Source organism: Stegastes partitus, unplaced genomic scaffold, assembly GCF_000690725.1.
Source record: "Stegastes partitus isolate 25-593 unplaced genomic scaffold, Stegastes_partitus-1.0.2 Scaffold1880, whole genome shotgun sequence".
Classification (NCBI taxonomy): domain Eukaryota; kingdom Metazoa; phylum Chordata; class Actinopteri; family Pomacentridae; genus Stegastes; species Stegastes partitus.
Window position 1 is genome coordinate 51,807 of NW_007579611.1, and position 17,594 is coordinate 69,400.

General features: G+C 39.1%; 1 protein-coding gene across 2 annotated transcripts in view; it reads right to left on the reverse strand.

Annotated features, from left to right (window-relative positions):
- Window positions 1-8,928: 8,928 nt before the first annotated feature.
- cpeb4b (cytoplasmic polyadenylation element binding protein 4b) overlaps window positions 8,929-17,594 on the reverse strand; it is a 28,650-nt gene continuing 19,984 nt past the window's right edge. The window contains exons 5-11 of one of the 2 annotated variants that reach the window (XM_008302790.1): window positions 15,922-15,945; window positions 14,504-14,674; window positions 14,192-14,281; window positions 13,668-13,786; window positions 13,380-13,494; window positions 12,100-12,281; window positions 8,929-9,305 (exon numbers count right to left, since the gene is read on the reverse strand). In XM_008302790.1, the coding sequence (XP_008301012.1) occupies window positions 9,078-9,305; window positions 12,100-12,281; window positions 13,380-13,494; window positions 13,668-13,786; window positions 14,192-14,281; window positions 14,504-14,674; window positions 15,922-15,945 (929 nt within the window). In that variant the 3' untranslated portion in view covers window positions 8,929-9,077. The remainder of the gene's footprint in view (window positions 9,306-12,099; window positions 12,282-13,379; window positions 13,495-13,667; window positions 13,787-14,191; window positions 14,282-14,503; window positions 14,675-15,921; window positions 15,946-17,594) is intronic. The other variant, XM_008302791.1, reaches the window with a different exon arrangement.

Below are 17,594 nucleotides of genomic sequence, written 5' to 3' on the forward strand. Positions count from 1 at the left end.
TTTTTTGTAAATTTTTAAATGAGACATGTAGAACAAAGTGATTTTGATGAAACATCCCATGATTTGGTTAATATTCCTGATGAAGATGCATGACAGACAAATAGTTGCTGGACTGTCCAAAAGTTGAAAATCCAAGGTTCTGGCTCTTAGAAAGCTTGTCATTTTGGTGTTTTCTTTAAAGACAACATGTCTTTTAAACACACATGTGGAATTTTGGGGTTCACAGGAGGGTATGCCTGGAAAAAGTACTTTATCCTTTTGTCCGCTTATCACCACTTGAAATATTTTAGCATGCGAAAGAGAAACAGGCTCATCTCTAAGTTATTAGTCTAAAAGTAATCAAGGGGGAGGTAGGCCAGTCTGATGAGACGGGCTCAAACAATAGATATCAACCAAAACATCCAGTAAATGCAACATTGCTGGATTGTAATCAAAAATCAATTGAAATTAGATATGAGGAGGAATCGTTTCCTCAGATAAATCAGACTGTAGTTTTGGGAACATTCAGCAGGATCTGTGAAACTTAGTGGGAATCATGCAACTAAAATACACTCAAACTTAAAAAAGTTGAAATTTACCAGCTCACTCGTTCTTGTTCTTGTTGTTATGACTTTATTTTCAAATGTCTTCCTTGAGGATCTGTAACACCTAGACTAAGGCTGCGCAATATAGCATTTTAGTACTAACATTGCAGTATGTGCATGCGCAATAGTGACATAGCTGGGAGTGTAATCTGATGTAAGGCAAATTAGCCCAAACACATCATGCTTCAACCATTTTTTTTTGTGCTTGACACGAAAAGAAAACTCCCATGGTTCTCATTTTTGACAACTGATCTACAAGAAAAGTTTGTCCAATGTGGCATAATTTACTCTTGGTTCTTACTTTGACTTTATTTTTAAGCCACAGAGTTTCTCTTCATCCAGGCTCTACATATGCACAGGAAAATTAATAAGAAACACAACAGAAATTCAGAAAATGGTTGCCAAAAGAACCTCACTGTCAACTGAATGGAAATATTTCAGCTACAGAAAGGACTGTGTTGACCTGAAACAGCTACCATGTCAAAGCCAGATCTAAAGGTCATTCATAGCAAATAAAAAAAGAACAATTGGAAATCCTTTGCCAGTGTTACACCATTGGAGAAAGGTTCCAAATGGCTTTTTTAGTGCTTTTTAAAAATGTAAAGGCAGATGCACTTCCCTACAAAATAACCTATGATACTGTAATGATTAATTCCTTCGAAATAGAGTTATTAAAATGATCTGCTCAAAATCTATGTATATATATATCACAGAAAAACATAATATCAGTGTCAGTTGTCCTCAACATCATGTAACCCTAGCCTGGATGCATTATCATGTATCTACATTACCATTTACAGGACACCAAAAGTGATAGGTGATATATCATTTTATCAAATTTACTGTGATACCTCTGGATACGTTGTGTAAAATGCGATCCTGTTTCAGTGCGTCCCCATATCTGACACCAGCCGCACTATCAGATTTCACAGGTTTCTTTCTCTAAAAGGGTTCTGAAGGAAGTGACTGTACTCGACCCCACGAGGACCGCCTCAACACTGTATGTACTGTATGCGGAGACAACCATGTGCTATTTCTAATCAAAAAAGTGATTTCTAGGAAACATTTTATTTCCTTTTTCAGCCATGACATTATCTCCCATTGTGACAATCTCAAAGCTCTGTTTTCAGTAGAGAAATGGTAATACAACTCATTGCCTTGTTTAATTTCCTGATGCAGTCTGACAAGCTACCCTTATTTGTTCATGGAAATGAGATGATTGATTTTTAACCTTTCGGTAAATAAGGCGATTGCTCAGTGCTGTTGAGATCTTGTCATGCTAGTGGGTGTGGAAGAGATCTGTTTTCCTGCCTGTCGTTCCCGATAGTAACTTGTTCGTTCCTGTCTTTCTGCATGGATGCTCTCATCAGAAAAGGTAGACTACCACTTTAATTTATTAGTCTAACTAAGATCTATCATATCTGCTGCACTTTATGCAAGTGGAACATTCTTCCTTTAACAGGTGTACATTAGTTTTGACAAAAAATGGTGCTGTATATGGGGGGAGTTCTGCTAAATTAAACGAGTGCAGGATGCAGCCAGGTGGTGGTGTCACTGAGCTGTTGGTAGATTTGAGAAAACAATACATGAAGCAGTCATTTCTGGGGTTATTTGATTGGGAGCATCCATCCATTATCTATACACTGCTTAATCCTCATTAGGGTCACGGAGGGGCTGGAGCCTATCCCAGCTGACTTAGGGTGAAGGCAGGGGACACCTGGACAGGTCACCAGTCTATCACAGGGCTACACTTAGAGACAGACAACCAAACCTCACATTCACACCTATGTTGTCCATAGGTGACAATCACCAATTAACCTCAACATTTTGGACTGTGTGGGAGGAAGCTGGAGAACCTGGAGAGAACCTACGTAAGGATCATAGGTTCAGTGGAGAAATACAGATTCAAAATACATAATAACTCAAAACATAATTAATTATAACAAAGCATTCAATGGTGCATCTAAGCAGCTAAGACTGGACCAAATTTGTAAAATGCATCATAATTGAGTCAAATGTTGACATATGTTAGCAAAACCCTCACTCATTAAAAGCATCTATGTTTCAGAGGTTTTCTAAAACATGTGAATATCCTGATTTGACTCACATCGAGCTTGTCTGTCTCACACCTACTCTGCCACCATGTTCTAAAAATATTTGCAAACCACACTATTTGCATGTACTTCCTTTTACTGCCTTCTAACTCGGGAGCACTCTGATGCATTTTACAAAGATGTTTGTTTTGTTTTTGTATTTGCCCAGAAAGCACTTTTACTGGAGTTTCTCTAGAAAAAAAAGGTGAATGACTTATTAATGTTACACATCAGAATAGGATAGTCGTTGATTCAATGATCTTCTCTGCATTTGTTTATTTTTTTTATTAATTCAAAAAAGCAGATGTTTAAAGAACAACAGTTTAGAGAAACAGTTCAGCTTGGGGTCTGCTCACGATGGAGGTTCCAGCTTTAACAGAGTGCACGTCTGACCACACCCAGCCCATTTGATTTTAACAAGGTCATGTCAGGTTTAACGCTGGGTTTTCAGGGCTTCAACAGTGGTTTGCTTCTTCCTCGGGTACACGGTGAGTTATGCTGCTCACATAACCTGCTCCAGGAGGGCAAGAGTTTTTAGAGCTGAAAGCAATTTCAAAGCCATTTCACTGCTCTATAGGCCGTTGTATAGCAATGTAATCCTAAAACAGAGACTGATTAAGGCAGTAAAGCTTTGTACTTGTTGACCTTTTAAGATTTGCAAGTAAGCCTACTTACCAGGTTGAATTATGTTTTAATTTTTGTTCTCTACCTGCTCCCATGACTGTTTAACACCTCCAGAGCTGCAGCTGAAAGAATTAGGCTAAAATCGTCTTACACGCCATAATGTATCGAAGCAATGCATCAATTTAATGGAACACGCAATTGTAATTATAGTCAGATCTACTCGTGCTGTATTTGGGACAATGATATTGATAAGCCTATTAACTTGTGCATTCACACAGTCTGCATTTTTATTTTTGTTTTACCAGCTTCCCTCTTCGCTTTGGCCGCAGCAGCTGCATCGCATTTAGCCTGTGTTGTATTTTTAAATTCTTCATATTTGCTTAGGGGTATAGTTTTTTTCTTCTTGTGAGAAGTACATGGCTCAAGACTCGGTCAAGTTTGTGAATGGTTTATTGTATAAACCAGCTGCTCACAGCTACAACATTTAAACTACTTTTTATTCGTTTGTAGGTCTCCTTCATTCACCAAAATTCTTCTGAACCGTCAAGGTAAAGACGAAGAACCTCTGGAGGGTTTCCTGTGGTGTCGGCACCAGGATGTTGGCAGCAGATCCTTTGCGTCCTCTTGGTTGTGGTTTCTGTGGATCACCCTGTTGATGCCTTATTAGATTCAAATCTGAAGAGTCTGGAGGCTAAGTCAATACTTTGGCCTCTTGGTTGTGTTCCTCGAGCCTTTTTTAAAGTGTGGCATGGTGCATTGTAGGCTAGTACTGCGTCATGGTGCTTGGTCTGCACTAGGTGAGTGCTTCAAGTAGCAACCACATGAATGCCAGGATCCAGGGTTTCCCAGCAGAGAATTGCATTTTTACGAGATGATAAATGTTAGTGATTTCATCTTTACTGGTTTTAACGTTGGTTGTAGCTGATCAGAGCAGCTTTGGTAAACTTAAGATAATAACCACTGTTGTGTGACTAGCTGTTAGGTTTAGTGAAGCCAGATAACGTAAACATATCCTGGATATGTTGAACTTGCTTCGCAGTACAGCCCTCATATGTTTTAAGAGGTTGGAAACATTCAGCAGACAGCAGTGAAACTCTTTTAAGCCCGTTGTTAAATTGCTATAAATTCAAATCAATGCCAGTTGTTACCAACACTCAGAAAAAGATTTGTGTGACAAAGGCAGGATCGTCTAGCCGTGAGCAGGACTGTCTGCGCTTTAAAACGATACCATAAATAAGCACACCGAGGACATATTTTCATCACAGTTAAGATTTATTTCATTCAACATTTCACATTACAAATATTTAAAAATTATGCATACTGTTATAAATAGTTGGCTGCAAACAATTAAATAACATTAGATTTTTCTTTTTCGTTTCACTAGCACTTCTACAGACCAACTCCTAGAAATATGGACATATCCGTATTACATAACTTAATTAGAAAGGAAAATACAAAAATAGGAACTTATAAAGTGAAATGACAATAAAAATTAAGGTGATATCTTAAGTAAAAAATGCTATTAATAAATACAACAACCTTCCCATACACAGTTAAAAACTATTGAAATCTTGCCATTAAGTAACATTAACAGACAAATATTTAAATATTTATTTTCCTTCAGAAAATGTGAACCATATATTGTGGAGCACAATATAGCAATTAGTAAAAACTAGACACTTTAACATATTAAAAGCTTCACCTCAAAAATATAACAAAAATCTGATCAAAATTATAAAAATCAATTATACATTCCAATTAAAAATATACCAATAAACAGCTAAATACATTGTTGACCTAATAATTACAATGCAATCAATCACAGTAGCTTAAAATAAACAAAATAAGCAAATGAGCACAAAACCTTTAATGTTTTAAAAATAACTTCAATTATTTATATTAGTACAAATAGTTTGATTTCTTTTCTTTTTTACAAACACCAGCATGAAAAGGATTACAATAACAGTAGAAAATGACTGTGAAAAACATATTAACATCTTCTTTAATTAAATGTCTGCAATTAAAAATGGCATTAAAGAATTACATTGCAAAGAGTCTTTATCTGGAAAAAGGTTCAAAAGAAGTATTGCACATAACAACTTGAAGTTACCTTGCAACATTTACCACATTCAAGTCTTTAAGCTCCCCTTCCTCCAGATAGGTCTATATAAGATCACCTCGACAGACAGCGGGGATGAGTTCTCAAGTCTTTTAAACAGTGTTCTAGAAAGGATGCTCAAAGTCCTGCACTGCCAAATCAATTTAAAGTTGTTTCTTTTTTCTTTTTTTCTATCTCTCTCTGTCATGTGCATCCTGCAGAGGTCTGCGAATGGGGAAGCGAGGAGATCAACACGTGGGGGGAGGGTGGAGGGGAGGAGGGTGAGGTGAGAGTGGGTTTGGGGTGTCCTTAACAACTTAATAGTTGAGAAACATTTGGTGCACACCACAACAATTAATTTTAATAGCTAATTCATGTACTTGTCATTTTCTCTTTTTTTTTTTTTTTTCCGTCATGCATGCTAAGGATTACAATAGGTGCTAGTTGGCAAGTTCAAGAATATATATATATACTTTTTTTTTTTTCAAATATTAAAATATCTAAACACCAAACATCCATTCTTGTGATACGAGATTCAGCATTAAGCGTGAACCGAATTTTGCATTCTCCTTATAATAAGTTATACTCCATCTATGGAGAGGAAACCAAGACAGAAGTTACCATTTCCAACTAGTATAGCCATGTTTAGAGACATTAACATCAATTTCAAATTACAACTGTGTATGTTTTTTTTTTTCTCGCCATGCTGTTATTGACCAGATTGACTGGAAACATCTAGTGTACGAAAAGCTAAGACCAAGAGAGCGATACACTTTGGTCTCTCCTCTGCAGATCTGAAGTCGCATCAACACAAGTGCGCACTTAGTTGTAAAGATTCCTCAGCACTGAAATGTATAAAAAGCATAACTGAAAATAATATATATTGAAATCACTCAACTTTTTTTCTTAAAATGAACATTTCCATATATGCAGATCTCTCAGTAACAAAAGTACAAAAGCTACCTTTCACAATGTGAAAAATTGAGGTATTGCAAAAAGGAGTTTCCCCATTTGTGAAAAATGTGCCTAAAATGACTGTTGGAAAAAGAAAAAATATTTAGAAAAGTAGTGCATAATAAATGTTTATATGTGCATGACAAAATAATTTAGCTAGAAAACACTGTACCAAAAATCAGCAGGCCATGTATAAAATAATCTTTTTTTTTTCATCTCATTTAACAGCAAATTCTTCACAAAGTGTTTTAACTTCTAAAATGCTCACCCACCACACCCACAAAACTAATGTCCAGGGTGCAAAACTGGTGCAATGACACCACGCCGATATGAGGATTCTCACTAGTGTGTATAATCAAGTTTCTGTACTAACTCCCTGACATTTAAATGCTCGGCTAGTAAGTTACCACTGAGTGACTTAAAACGTCAAACAAATGTGAGGATTAGTTTTACTTTCGCTGTGGGAACGTGCACTTGTTGTTAATTTTCCCAAACACGCAGACCTATTTGAGATCAAAAATAACTAGTGCCTGACAGCGCGCACCTTCATTTTGAGCTATGGAAAGTGTGAGGCCTGGTTTGTGTGTCTGCCAGCCCTGTTGTGTTTCCACTGGTGTTCTAATGGTTTTGACTGCACTGTCATATACATATATATATGTATATACAGCATGTATACACGTAGAGTATACATGCTGTATAGATCATGTTCAAGGCCAATCTTTGGTTTGCTGGATTCCATCAGGGCTTGACAGTTAAGCAAAACTGGGCAGAAGTGACAGATTTAAGAAAACATATATGAAAAATAAACATCCTTGAAGAAATGAGAAAGAAAAACAATTAAAAAAAAACAAAAAATCTAAACAAGAAATGAGCTACAGTATGACCCACTACTGCACAGCCATCTTTGGTTCCCAAAAGCCACTGGGCACAGCTGACTGGACCTGCAATCTCGCTTCCAAGAGCAAAACTGCATATGGGTCACAAGTGTGCAGTAGTAGAGCGCACTGCAGAGACTATCTTCATTTATGCTTCAAAAACACTGGATGCTGAGTTGGATTAGCTTGGCAGGAGAAAGGATCGAGGGTTTGCTGAAAGGGCAAGATCCCTCCATGACTCATATGTGTGCTGACGATTCGGAAAGCAGATAAACTTTAATTGCTTTTTTCAGTAAATGCAGCTGACTCTCGGATGCAAAGTAGAACTTCTTTTTCATTAAAGACTTGGGAGAATTGCACAAATGCATTTTCTTTAAAAAAAACAAAACAAAACTAACAAGACAGGCATTTCCTGTTCGGTGGTAGCGCCGTAGAAACTGCAATAAAGGTGGCCACTCGACCAGCCTCCTCTCGAGGAGTTACTTTAACCTCCGTCCTGAAAGATCTGGATCCGAGCCGCGCCGTGTGCGGACACAAGACGGCAGGCTTTGATCCATGAATGAGGCCCTACCCTCTGTTAGCTGCTAGCTTAGCTGCAGAGAACCGCAGGCAGACATGAGGAGAGAACGTGGGGCTGGGTTTATCTCTTCACCAGTAAGCCTATCTCTCCTGTAGCCTCCCCTATGCCATACATTCCCATAATATACTGTACGTTGCTCTGCTCTGTCCCTAGCACAACCCTGGGTTTGATTACAAAAATAAGAAGGTGATGAAGCAAGTGAGTACAAAACTGTGCCAGTCACATCACTCTCTGCCTGTTACATCGCTTCCCTCTGATTATAGTTCTAAGGAAAGGAGAACACCAGAGAGTGATAACGTTTTCTTTCTTCCTTGCTCTCTCTCTCTCTTTTTTTTTTTTCCTTTTCTTTACTGTATTCGGCACATTAGCAGCTGAGTTTGAGGTATTAGTTTTTGCATGTCAAAATGGAGATCAAAACCCAAATCCGTGTTGCTAAAATTTTGTCATTTTCAAGTAACATCAAAATATTTGTATGGTCTTGGAAATCATAAAAAGAGAGGTTCAAACATTTTGATCTGGGAGGGAAAAGAATCCATTTCGTTCTGCAGTAGGCCCTCTCTGTTCTTCAAAGTTAATTAAGATTCAGCTTTGGTTAACTACTAAGGGTCTCATATACTGTATCTTCACTCTTTAAACAGGAAATAAGTGCACTCTTCTTTAGCAACACCTTTTTTTTTTAATTCACATTTGCTCTGGAGCCTCTTGTATCAATAGCAAACTTAATCCCACCTCTCTGAAAATAACAGCCAATGAGATACTGTTTGAACAGTATTTGCACTGGAGACTCGCTACTAAACAAAAAGTAATAGCTCTGCTACAAAGAAGTCAGTCCAATGTCAAATGAAGAGTATTTGTTTTGGGGCCTCTTGTATCAAAATTAAAATCAAATAGTTTAGAAAAATATGCCAATTGAATAGCAGAGTACCATATTCCACACCTCAAACTACTTTCCTATATATGTATTTTTTTTTTCAGAACTAATAAAAATATTTCAAAAATCAAAGCATAAATAAAATTATGTTACACATCTTTTTTTTTTTTCCTTGCTGGACATATTTGGATATAATTCCAGTTTTTCTTTTCTATCTTCAAAATATTGATATATATTAACTTTAAAAAAAAAAAAAAAAAAGAGAGAAAAATGTTCGGTGAAATTAGAGCAAAAAGGAACCAGCAACAGAAAAGTGCATTTATTTGTACAATGATTTGCGACTCCTGCACTACCTGCCCTCCTGCTCCTCTGTTGCCTCTCCCTCTCTTGTTGTCCGCTCAGTTCCAGCGGAAGGAGATGTGACGGGGTCGGTCGCCTCCCTCCTTCACCAGGGGTTTGTGAAACTCTCGGCCTGCGCGCGAGTGGATGGCCGCCCAGCAGTACTCGCAGTAGTACTGCAGGCAGGTGACGTTGGCGCAGAAGAACGGCGCAAACTTTCCTCCGCAGCGAGTTCCCTGGCACTCATCGCACAGCTGGTCATCCAGCACGTATGGCTTCACTTCCACCTGAAAACAAAAATCACATTTGATTCTTCTGTAGTTCAAGTTTCTCTATACTCCTCTTTCTTTATCATTCCAATCAGGTGCATGGAAGGTAGGAAAACTATCCTAAAACTTATAAAAATGTAGTTAATATACAGTAGCTTCTACTCGTGGGCTGCAACTACGGCATTGTTCGTCCAAGTTATAATCCTTAAATCTTCCACCCTGTTTTTGACTATGTATACTCAATGCATAATTCATTCAGTGCATTTACATTTAGTAATTACCTCTCTAGTATACAGTAGTTTTTGTAAGTCTTAGTGGCGGCACCTGCCATCCCTACACGCACGAGGGATTCACCGGAAAAGGTATAGGTCTGTAATCCGGCTTACTGTTACTGTTTGTAATTTTATCACATTGATATGAGCTCCGCTGTTTACTTGTTCGTCTCCTACTGCTGCTGTATCACAGCCTGATCAAGTTACCACTAATACAAACCACACATTCTTATAGTTTACATTAAAAAACATGAATCTGGTGAAAGCATTCACAGTAAAAACCAATGTATTTGTCACAGCCCTTCAAGGTTCTATGTATGAGACTTTGAACAGAAATATAGCAACAAACAACCATCTGCTCCGTAAAGATATAGTGGAGTAATGGCGTCCTTAGCAGAGAGTGAAGTCACAGCCCCTCTGTGCGGGTTGTAATCTGAACGCTGATGTTCTGTGTTTTGGTAGCTGGTCTAGCCACATATGCATGAGTCCCTCTCTTTGAAATTGCTTCCTTGCATTGACAAACAAAGCGACAGTGACCTCCCACATTGCATTGTAAGCACAGGCTCAGTCTGAATTATTCAGCTGCTGCCCTCCCCCCAAAACCAGCTCATTTTAGCTCAGTCTAAGAAGTGAAGATGATGCTACTGACGTTTACAAGTAGTAATGGCCATTGAGTGTATTTTACAATAGCAGCATGGGCTACTGGCTATGGCTGGATTATTTTATTGCTTGTTCTCGTGTACACAACCTTTATGAAGATGTGTCCGATGGCGCCCGTTTGTTTTGGTCTGAGATGCTGGAGCAAATGACATCCAGTGGTTACGAATGTCATATACAGGACTTTTTTTTCTTACAGCTAACAATCATCAGAAATGATGCCACAATTAAAATGAGGTCACTTTTTAAATATTTTTTGACAACCATTGATTTTCTCTTATTGCTCAGAGTTATACAACATGAAAGAAGATTTCTGCAACCTTTCTTTGACGTTTTCATAGTAAGCAATCACTAGTGTCACTAATCAACCAAATTTTATTGATCGAATGGTGACAATTCAATTTCTTAGTGGCCCTTATTGACTTTTGTAAAGAGCTACAAATACATATTTAAATCACAACATATTTGAATGGATATTTAAGGTTGTTTAAGTGTCAAGTAACACCGCTAACTTCATGATAGTTGTTCAAATGCTGAAATGAGTGGATTTCAAACTTCCTTTCCAGACCACACACATATTTTGAAACACCTACTACTTCCTTTTTCCACTTCTCAGTGATGGGGGATTGCGCTGTTAGCCAGTGAATGTCACTGAGGCACTCAGACTATGAAATTTGCACACCAATTATGCAAATGAAAAGCACCTACTATTATTCCATTATTTCATATTATAATGTTGCCTCTACACTGCATATTTCTGCTGGGCTTCTGCTCAAGTTATCTTCACTCACCTATTGTGTAAATGTGAATAATATTTGTGTCATTAACCGGCGATCGTACGCCGTATAACAAACCTGTAGGTATTCTCTGCTGACAGCCTTTGCTCATAAGCATCAAAATCACACAACCGTGCACCATGCAAGTGATTGAAAGGTCCTGAAAATCGTGGGATTCAGGAGTAGCAGAATTTGTATCCTTTTTCACAGATGATAATTTTTTATGTCACAGTAGGAGACGCACAGGGGTGGCAAATAAATTAAATGACACTTGAATTCATTTAGCTGCTTCAGTTTTAGGGTTCTGGGACTGCACATGCTGCTGTTCAGCTTACTGCAACATTGGAGTACAATATCCACCTGTACCTTACTTAATGTCGCTATTTAAAATGTCATCTGTAGCAGTTGACTTGTACAAAACAGCTAATCGAGTTGTAAAGTGGGAGGAGGAATTTCAGGCACCCCTAGATCTAGAAGTAAAAATCCCATTTGCTGCTCCCACAGAAAATGTGAGTCACGGTTGAAGCATTTCTGTGGCTTGGACCGGCTTTAAATTCTCCCAGTGAGTGAACATGATTAACAACGACATTCAAAAATGTCTTTGGTTTCTGATTAAAAAAAAACACAAAACATTTTATGTACAAGCTTGTGTACATGAAGTCTTCCGGGGGAGAAGTCAACAATGACTCCCGATTTGCATGTCAGCAAGAAACACCCAATCTACTGAGCTGAAAATACTGTCAACAGTTCTCTGCCTGTCTATAACACCTTGAGCTGCATCTCGCTTTGTTACTCTGTTTCACAAACTAGTCTGTTCCAGTTATTATACTTTGCGCTGTACCTGTTAAAATTAACCTGCATTAAAAAAAAGGTCAATAAAAACTAAATAAGAGATGTTACATGAGCCTAGAAATATTGTATATATAGTGCAGTACTTTTACTACAACAGAAACTGTTAAGGCCTTGTATCTTCTTAAAAAAATGGGGTAAAGGCAGCAGAGTTTGAGTGACTAGAACAGGAAGTGAGGTTGGGGGGGATACAAATAAAGAAGGGGGCTGAGAGGGGAGACAAAAAAAAACACTGAGCTCTCTTTTCTTTCCACTCACCCGTTTATCGATTTCTCCATGCTGCAGCTGTACAAAGCGAGCACTGATAGCAGCAATGTAGCTCTGCTGATTAGAGAAGGCGACCCGCCCCGCTCCCTTGGGGTACTTCAGCTCAGGGTCTGTGTCGATGCCAGCGTAGCAAACTCCACCATACAGGCGGTCCATGATCATGGCCAGCTCCACTGCAGAGAGGAAAGAGGGGGGTAGAAAGAATTAGCTCAACAAAACATCCACAAAAACAAGTTTGATGCAGAGAAGCGAAAGACGCACAACAACAATCATTCTGGTTAAGTCCAGTACTTACGTGCATACACACAAAGGTTCAATACAAAAACTCGTGTCCGTGTAGGCAGTGACTACAAACGCACTGCACGTTGAGTTCATGAGGGTTGTTGATCTGAGTGTTTAAACCATCAACACAGATGGATTAAAGTCCAGCAGTGTTTGATGGGGCAAATATGAGAGCAGTGCCCCGTGGACAGCTGCAATAAATCCCAACAAGTTTATTTACAGTTGCAGCTGAGTGTTTTTCCTCAACAGAAATTAACAAATATGGTAATTTTTGGATAACCCTGCAAATTTGCAATTCAGCTTTACTTGTTAAAACATTAAAAAAGTCAAATGGCAGTTTTTGTAATGTAGATTGTTTTTGCATGTAAATTTAGACTCCATTATTACAGAAGGTCATAAAATATTTAATGCGCAGCGGGGCCTTATGACCTTCGTCATTACCGCAACTGCAGCACCGAGGTCTAAAACAAGGCGGAAAACATGAACACAGAGTCAACAAAACATTGCTATCAGGAAAAAATGAAATTTAATATTCTGCACAGCACAGCTCGCCACGGAGAGTACTTCCTGATATAACCAGTGTAGGTCAGTGCCTTTATAGCTTTACCCTCTAGCAGGTCTAATTTTATTATGAACACAAGCTGATCACATTGCAGTGCCTCACAGAAATAAGTATTTTGCTTACAGCTGACATTTAAAAAGTTGGCAAGGAAACACAAGCAAAGGAGGACTACTTATTGCTCTCAATGTGTGGTTTGTGCTGTAAAAATATGCAGAGATGCATTGGAAAGATGATTGAAGTCAAGAAACAGAAAATGCAGAGAATATTTAAAAAAAAAAAAAAAACCTGAGAGTGAGACAATAACAAACACTTAAGATTCCACCCGTATGTACAGTACATACTCAAATGTAAGTGTTTTCATTATAAACACTCGTTTGTTCTGGTGAAAGAGGAGAGTCTTGTATAAAAACATTAAAGCACGGTATACCTGCACGGAGCGGACGAGGAACTCCTCCCACAAAAATGGTTTTCCTCGGGTCCAGAGGCTGAGATCCATCCATCACAAAATCGCTGTCATTCAGGTTCCATGGGCGGATCTGGACCTGTCACACACAAAACCCACAGGTTTCAGCTCTAGAAATAAACTCACAGGCTGCTGGTAAAGTCAAATAAAAGTCATAACCGCTGAGTTCAGGAGAAACAGCAAGAGATTTAAGCAGATGGGTGCATTAGTGTGTGTGTCTGTATGTGTGTGCGCGCGTGTTCTCCCACTGACCGGCTTGTCTTTGATGGTGGGGCTGGACACGCAGAGGTACAGCTTGCCGTCCTCTTCGATGCAGGCATCGATCAAAGCCTGAACTGAGCTCTCATCCTGGAACAGCAGGAAGGCATAGCCTACACAAAATACAGCAGGGTTATTTACGCCGCTGGGGCCACACAGTATTGACAAAGAATCGTGTCGGAATTTAGTGTGCTGATTACTGTGACTGTATGTCTGATCACGACACTCCGCATTCACAGCAGGAGGGCGTAAGCTTTTGCAAACAGACAAACACTACAGCCGTGGTTAACAAATGCTTCAGATAATAGCCCAAAGACAAAACCAGATTGCACAGATGCATACATATTGATAGACGTAGACTGACACAAGGCTAGCGCACGTAGCTGTGTGGCGAAAATCAGATACTAAAAAAAAAAAGGTCTGCCTTTTTGTAGAAAGATGCTCAATTTACACCGAAGCACTGTTTCACAGAAAAATACAGCAACATGTGAACAAGCTGTGATGGCAATTTAAGATACCTTTGGGGGGGAAATAGGATTTGCTCTCAGCTTTGTGAGGCCAGTCCACAAACAGGTGTCCAAAACGCCGGAAACTAGCAGTTATCTCATCTGCAATTAACAAAACAGAATGAAAACTCATTGTCAGTCCACAGGTTTTTGAGAGAAGCAAGTCCTGCCACAGGTTTCACAGCAGCGAAATATACCTCAAGTGTTTTAGGTGTAATCTTACAGTATACCTTTTTCCACCAATTTCCTCTCTTGTAAGTTTAAATAAATACAGAAAAGGATTACAATTAGCCCAAGATTTAATCCCTCATAATCTTCCTGTACCTTCATCTATATCTGGGGGCAGTCCTCCAACAAAGACCTTGCGTGAATAACGTTCGACGCGCTCTCCGTTCTGGTGTGGAAAGCAGTGTGGAGAGCCCAGGCCCGCCAGACCCTGGTCGGCACGCTCATCGTCGGGGAAGCCATCCTCCATGGGGAAGAGAGAGGAGTGGCCTGAGAGAGAGAAGAGGAGGATAGCAGGTCAGATTTATTTCCTGAGGAGAGAACAGGGATGTGAAGATAAGTCATGTCACAATAATGACCCTTGATTTTTTTTTTTTTTTGTTGCAAGATTTCATTCACTTTTTTTTTCTGCCATCTAGTTGGTACAGGTTGAAAATAATAATTAAAAAAAAACTTCTACATCGCTATGGATGCATTTAAACATGTTTCCTCGAGAAGTATGTGGCAAGAACGAAATGTGTTACAGCTGCAAAAGTGTTCAAAAGCAGACCACAGACTGCTAATATAGAAAAATACTGCTGTCTGAAAGCAAGAAAAACACACACACACACACACACACACACACAGGTTAGCAGGGGAATCCCTTTAAACTAAAAATCCAAGTGTTTTATCAAAATTAGGAGACACGTGGATGGACAAATGTAAGAATTCATTCCAGTCTAGCATGGAGATCATAAATCATAGTCGTAGCCACAAAAAACGGACTGGATGAAAGCAAAAAGCAAGAAATATACGGTGTTATGATATGTGTTATCTGAGACTTCGTTACTCTGATTTAGTTCCTAAAAATCACAGATGGGCCTCTCCTGTGCTGTCTTTGAGCACTGAACATGCATGCAGGTGATCACACAAACAGCAGCAGTGACCAAGTCTAAATAGTGGAGTGTGTGTGGTAGATGTTAAGCTCTCCCTGGCCTATTCTTGCACCCATACAACCTGCCCTGAGCTGCTTTATAAAGATTTATGCGAGGGAGTTAGCGTTAACTTACAACATGTGCCGCGTATAAGTGTATGTGTGCCAGGCCATGTGTCTGCTTCTGTCGAGTTTAAATCAACACTTTGTGCGCCTCGCTGCCTCGTTAACTTTCAACTAAACACGACACTCGCTTGTATTGTTTGACTTAATCTTACAGTGTGTATGTGAAAATGAGAAACAGCAAGCGGAGGGAAGCATAACGACGATAAACAAAAACGTAAAGATGAAAGATGCATAAAATCACTTCACAAGCTTATAACCAAGGCTTAACACTGAGACAATCATGCAGACAAACACCTCACTGTAAGTACATAAACAGCAGAGTCATTCAAAACTTATATGCCCATTAATATAACGACAAACCAGCAGCCCATACTCAATAAAAATCACAACGACACGGCTTGATAGTCAAAACATTAAGACCTACAAAGCGAAAAATATGCTGAAAAGGTGGCACAACGTATTGATGGTTATGTTTTACCTCGTCTCCTGCTATAATTCCTGGCTGCATGTGGAATAAGGACAAATCAAAGAAGAGGATGTTTATAAAAGGCGCATAATACACTGTACCAATAAAAGTGCCAGGTGGTTCATGACAATGGAGGAATGTTCCATTGTCAGGCTGCCTGCCCTTTATTTTGTTAATCAGTGATGGATCACAATCTACTCATTTAACATGAAGTCAAAGAAGATTTTTTTTTCCCAATAGGGGAAAAAGGTTGCATTTAATAATTTAAAATTTGAATATGTGAACAATAATTTGTCCTCACTGTTAAAAAAAATAAATTAAAAAAAGGATGTAGATATTTTACAGTCACAAAGTGCTTCATTTTCAAAAGAGACAACCCCAAAACACAAATAACACAAAGGATATCTCAGTTAAGCCGTAACAATTTCACTGAAATATTTCCTGTAGCAATAAAAGAAAAAATCATTAGCATTGGGATAACAACCATAAACAAATCAATCGAAAGACGACAAAATTCAAAAAAATGTTGCACCACGTGAATGTTTAAAGGAGAGAATCATAAAACTGATGCTTTGCCAACCAGAGTTCCGAGCCACTGTAAACCCTGAGAACATCTAACAGAAATAGCACAGAACCCTAAAGTTATAAATTAGGCATGATTTTAAAAAGCTTCATATACGGCAAACAAAAGAAAGGACTTTTGGGTTCTTCAAGGTGAACCTAATGTGCTGAATGTGAGAGCCCCTGCAGAGGAAATACAAAAAGAGAGACATGCACAGAAACATGCTCAGGGACAAAAATAGCAGCTTTGCTTGAATTTAATTGCCAGGCATGATTAGATACTCAATACTGGCTAAACAGCTGTGTAGCTTCTTCAGCTTGACAAAAGAACTAAAAGTTTCGGCGTGCAGGAAGACGTTCCTGCCTTCTTATTATGACACAAAAGGAAAGGAGAAGAAAGAGAGAGGAAAAAATCATCCAAGACCTGAATCGTAAGCTACACTACAGATAATCAGGGGAAGTGATAAGATCTGTTAAACCCACTGCACCAGTCAATTAATCCAAATATTCTACAAGGCATCACATGCATCATTAAGGGCGAGCGGCAGTAACCCGACAACAGCAGATTCAAATGACAGAAACGAGACTGAAATATTTCCAGTACGTCGCCATAATTCAAACTTTACCAAGGGCAGGCTAATGCGGATATCAGTGCACTAGTGTGGCTAACCTTGGGGTGGCAAATAATGTTTCTTTTGCGGCTAGCCGAAGCAGAAGAATTAAAATGTGAACACTGGGGCGATTTACGCATCGACCCATCTGAAACTGTAAGAACACGGAGAGGATGAAGAAGTGGCCAGAGCACACGAGCAATAATCCTCGCCTCCCTCCTCTCCAACCCAGATGGACATTAACTCCAGGGGGAAGGTCAAACAGAGCTAGAAACAGAGAGAGACAGGAAAGCAGATTGAAAGAGAGCGGAGAGTGCTATAAAAAGATGTGTGTGTGTGTGTGTGTGTGAGAGAGAGAGAGAGAGAGAGAGAGAGACAGAGAGAGAGAGAGAGAGAGAAATAGATTGGAAGAGATGGAGAAACGAGCTGATAAAAAAGCCGTGTGGGGGTGAGAGAAAATGAGTGAGAGATCAAGAGAACGAGGAATGCAATCTGTGTATGCTTAGGAGGCAG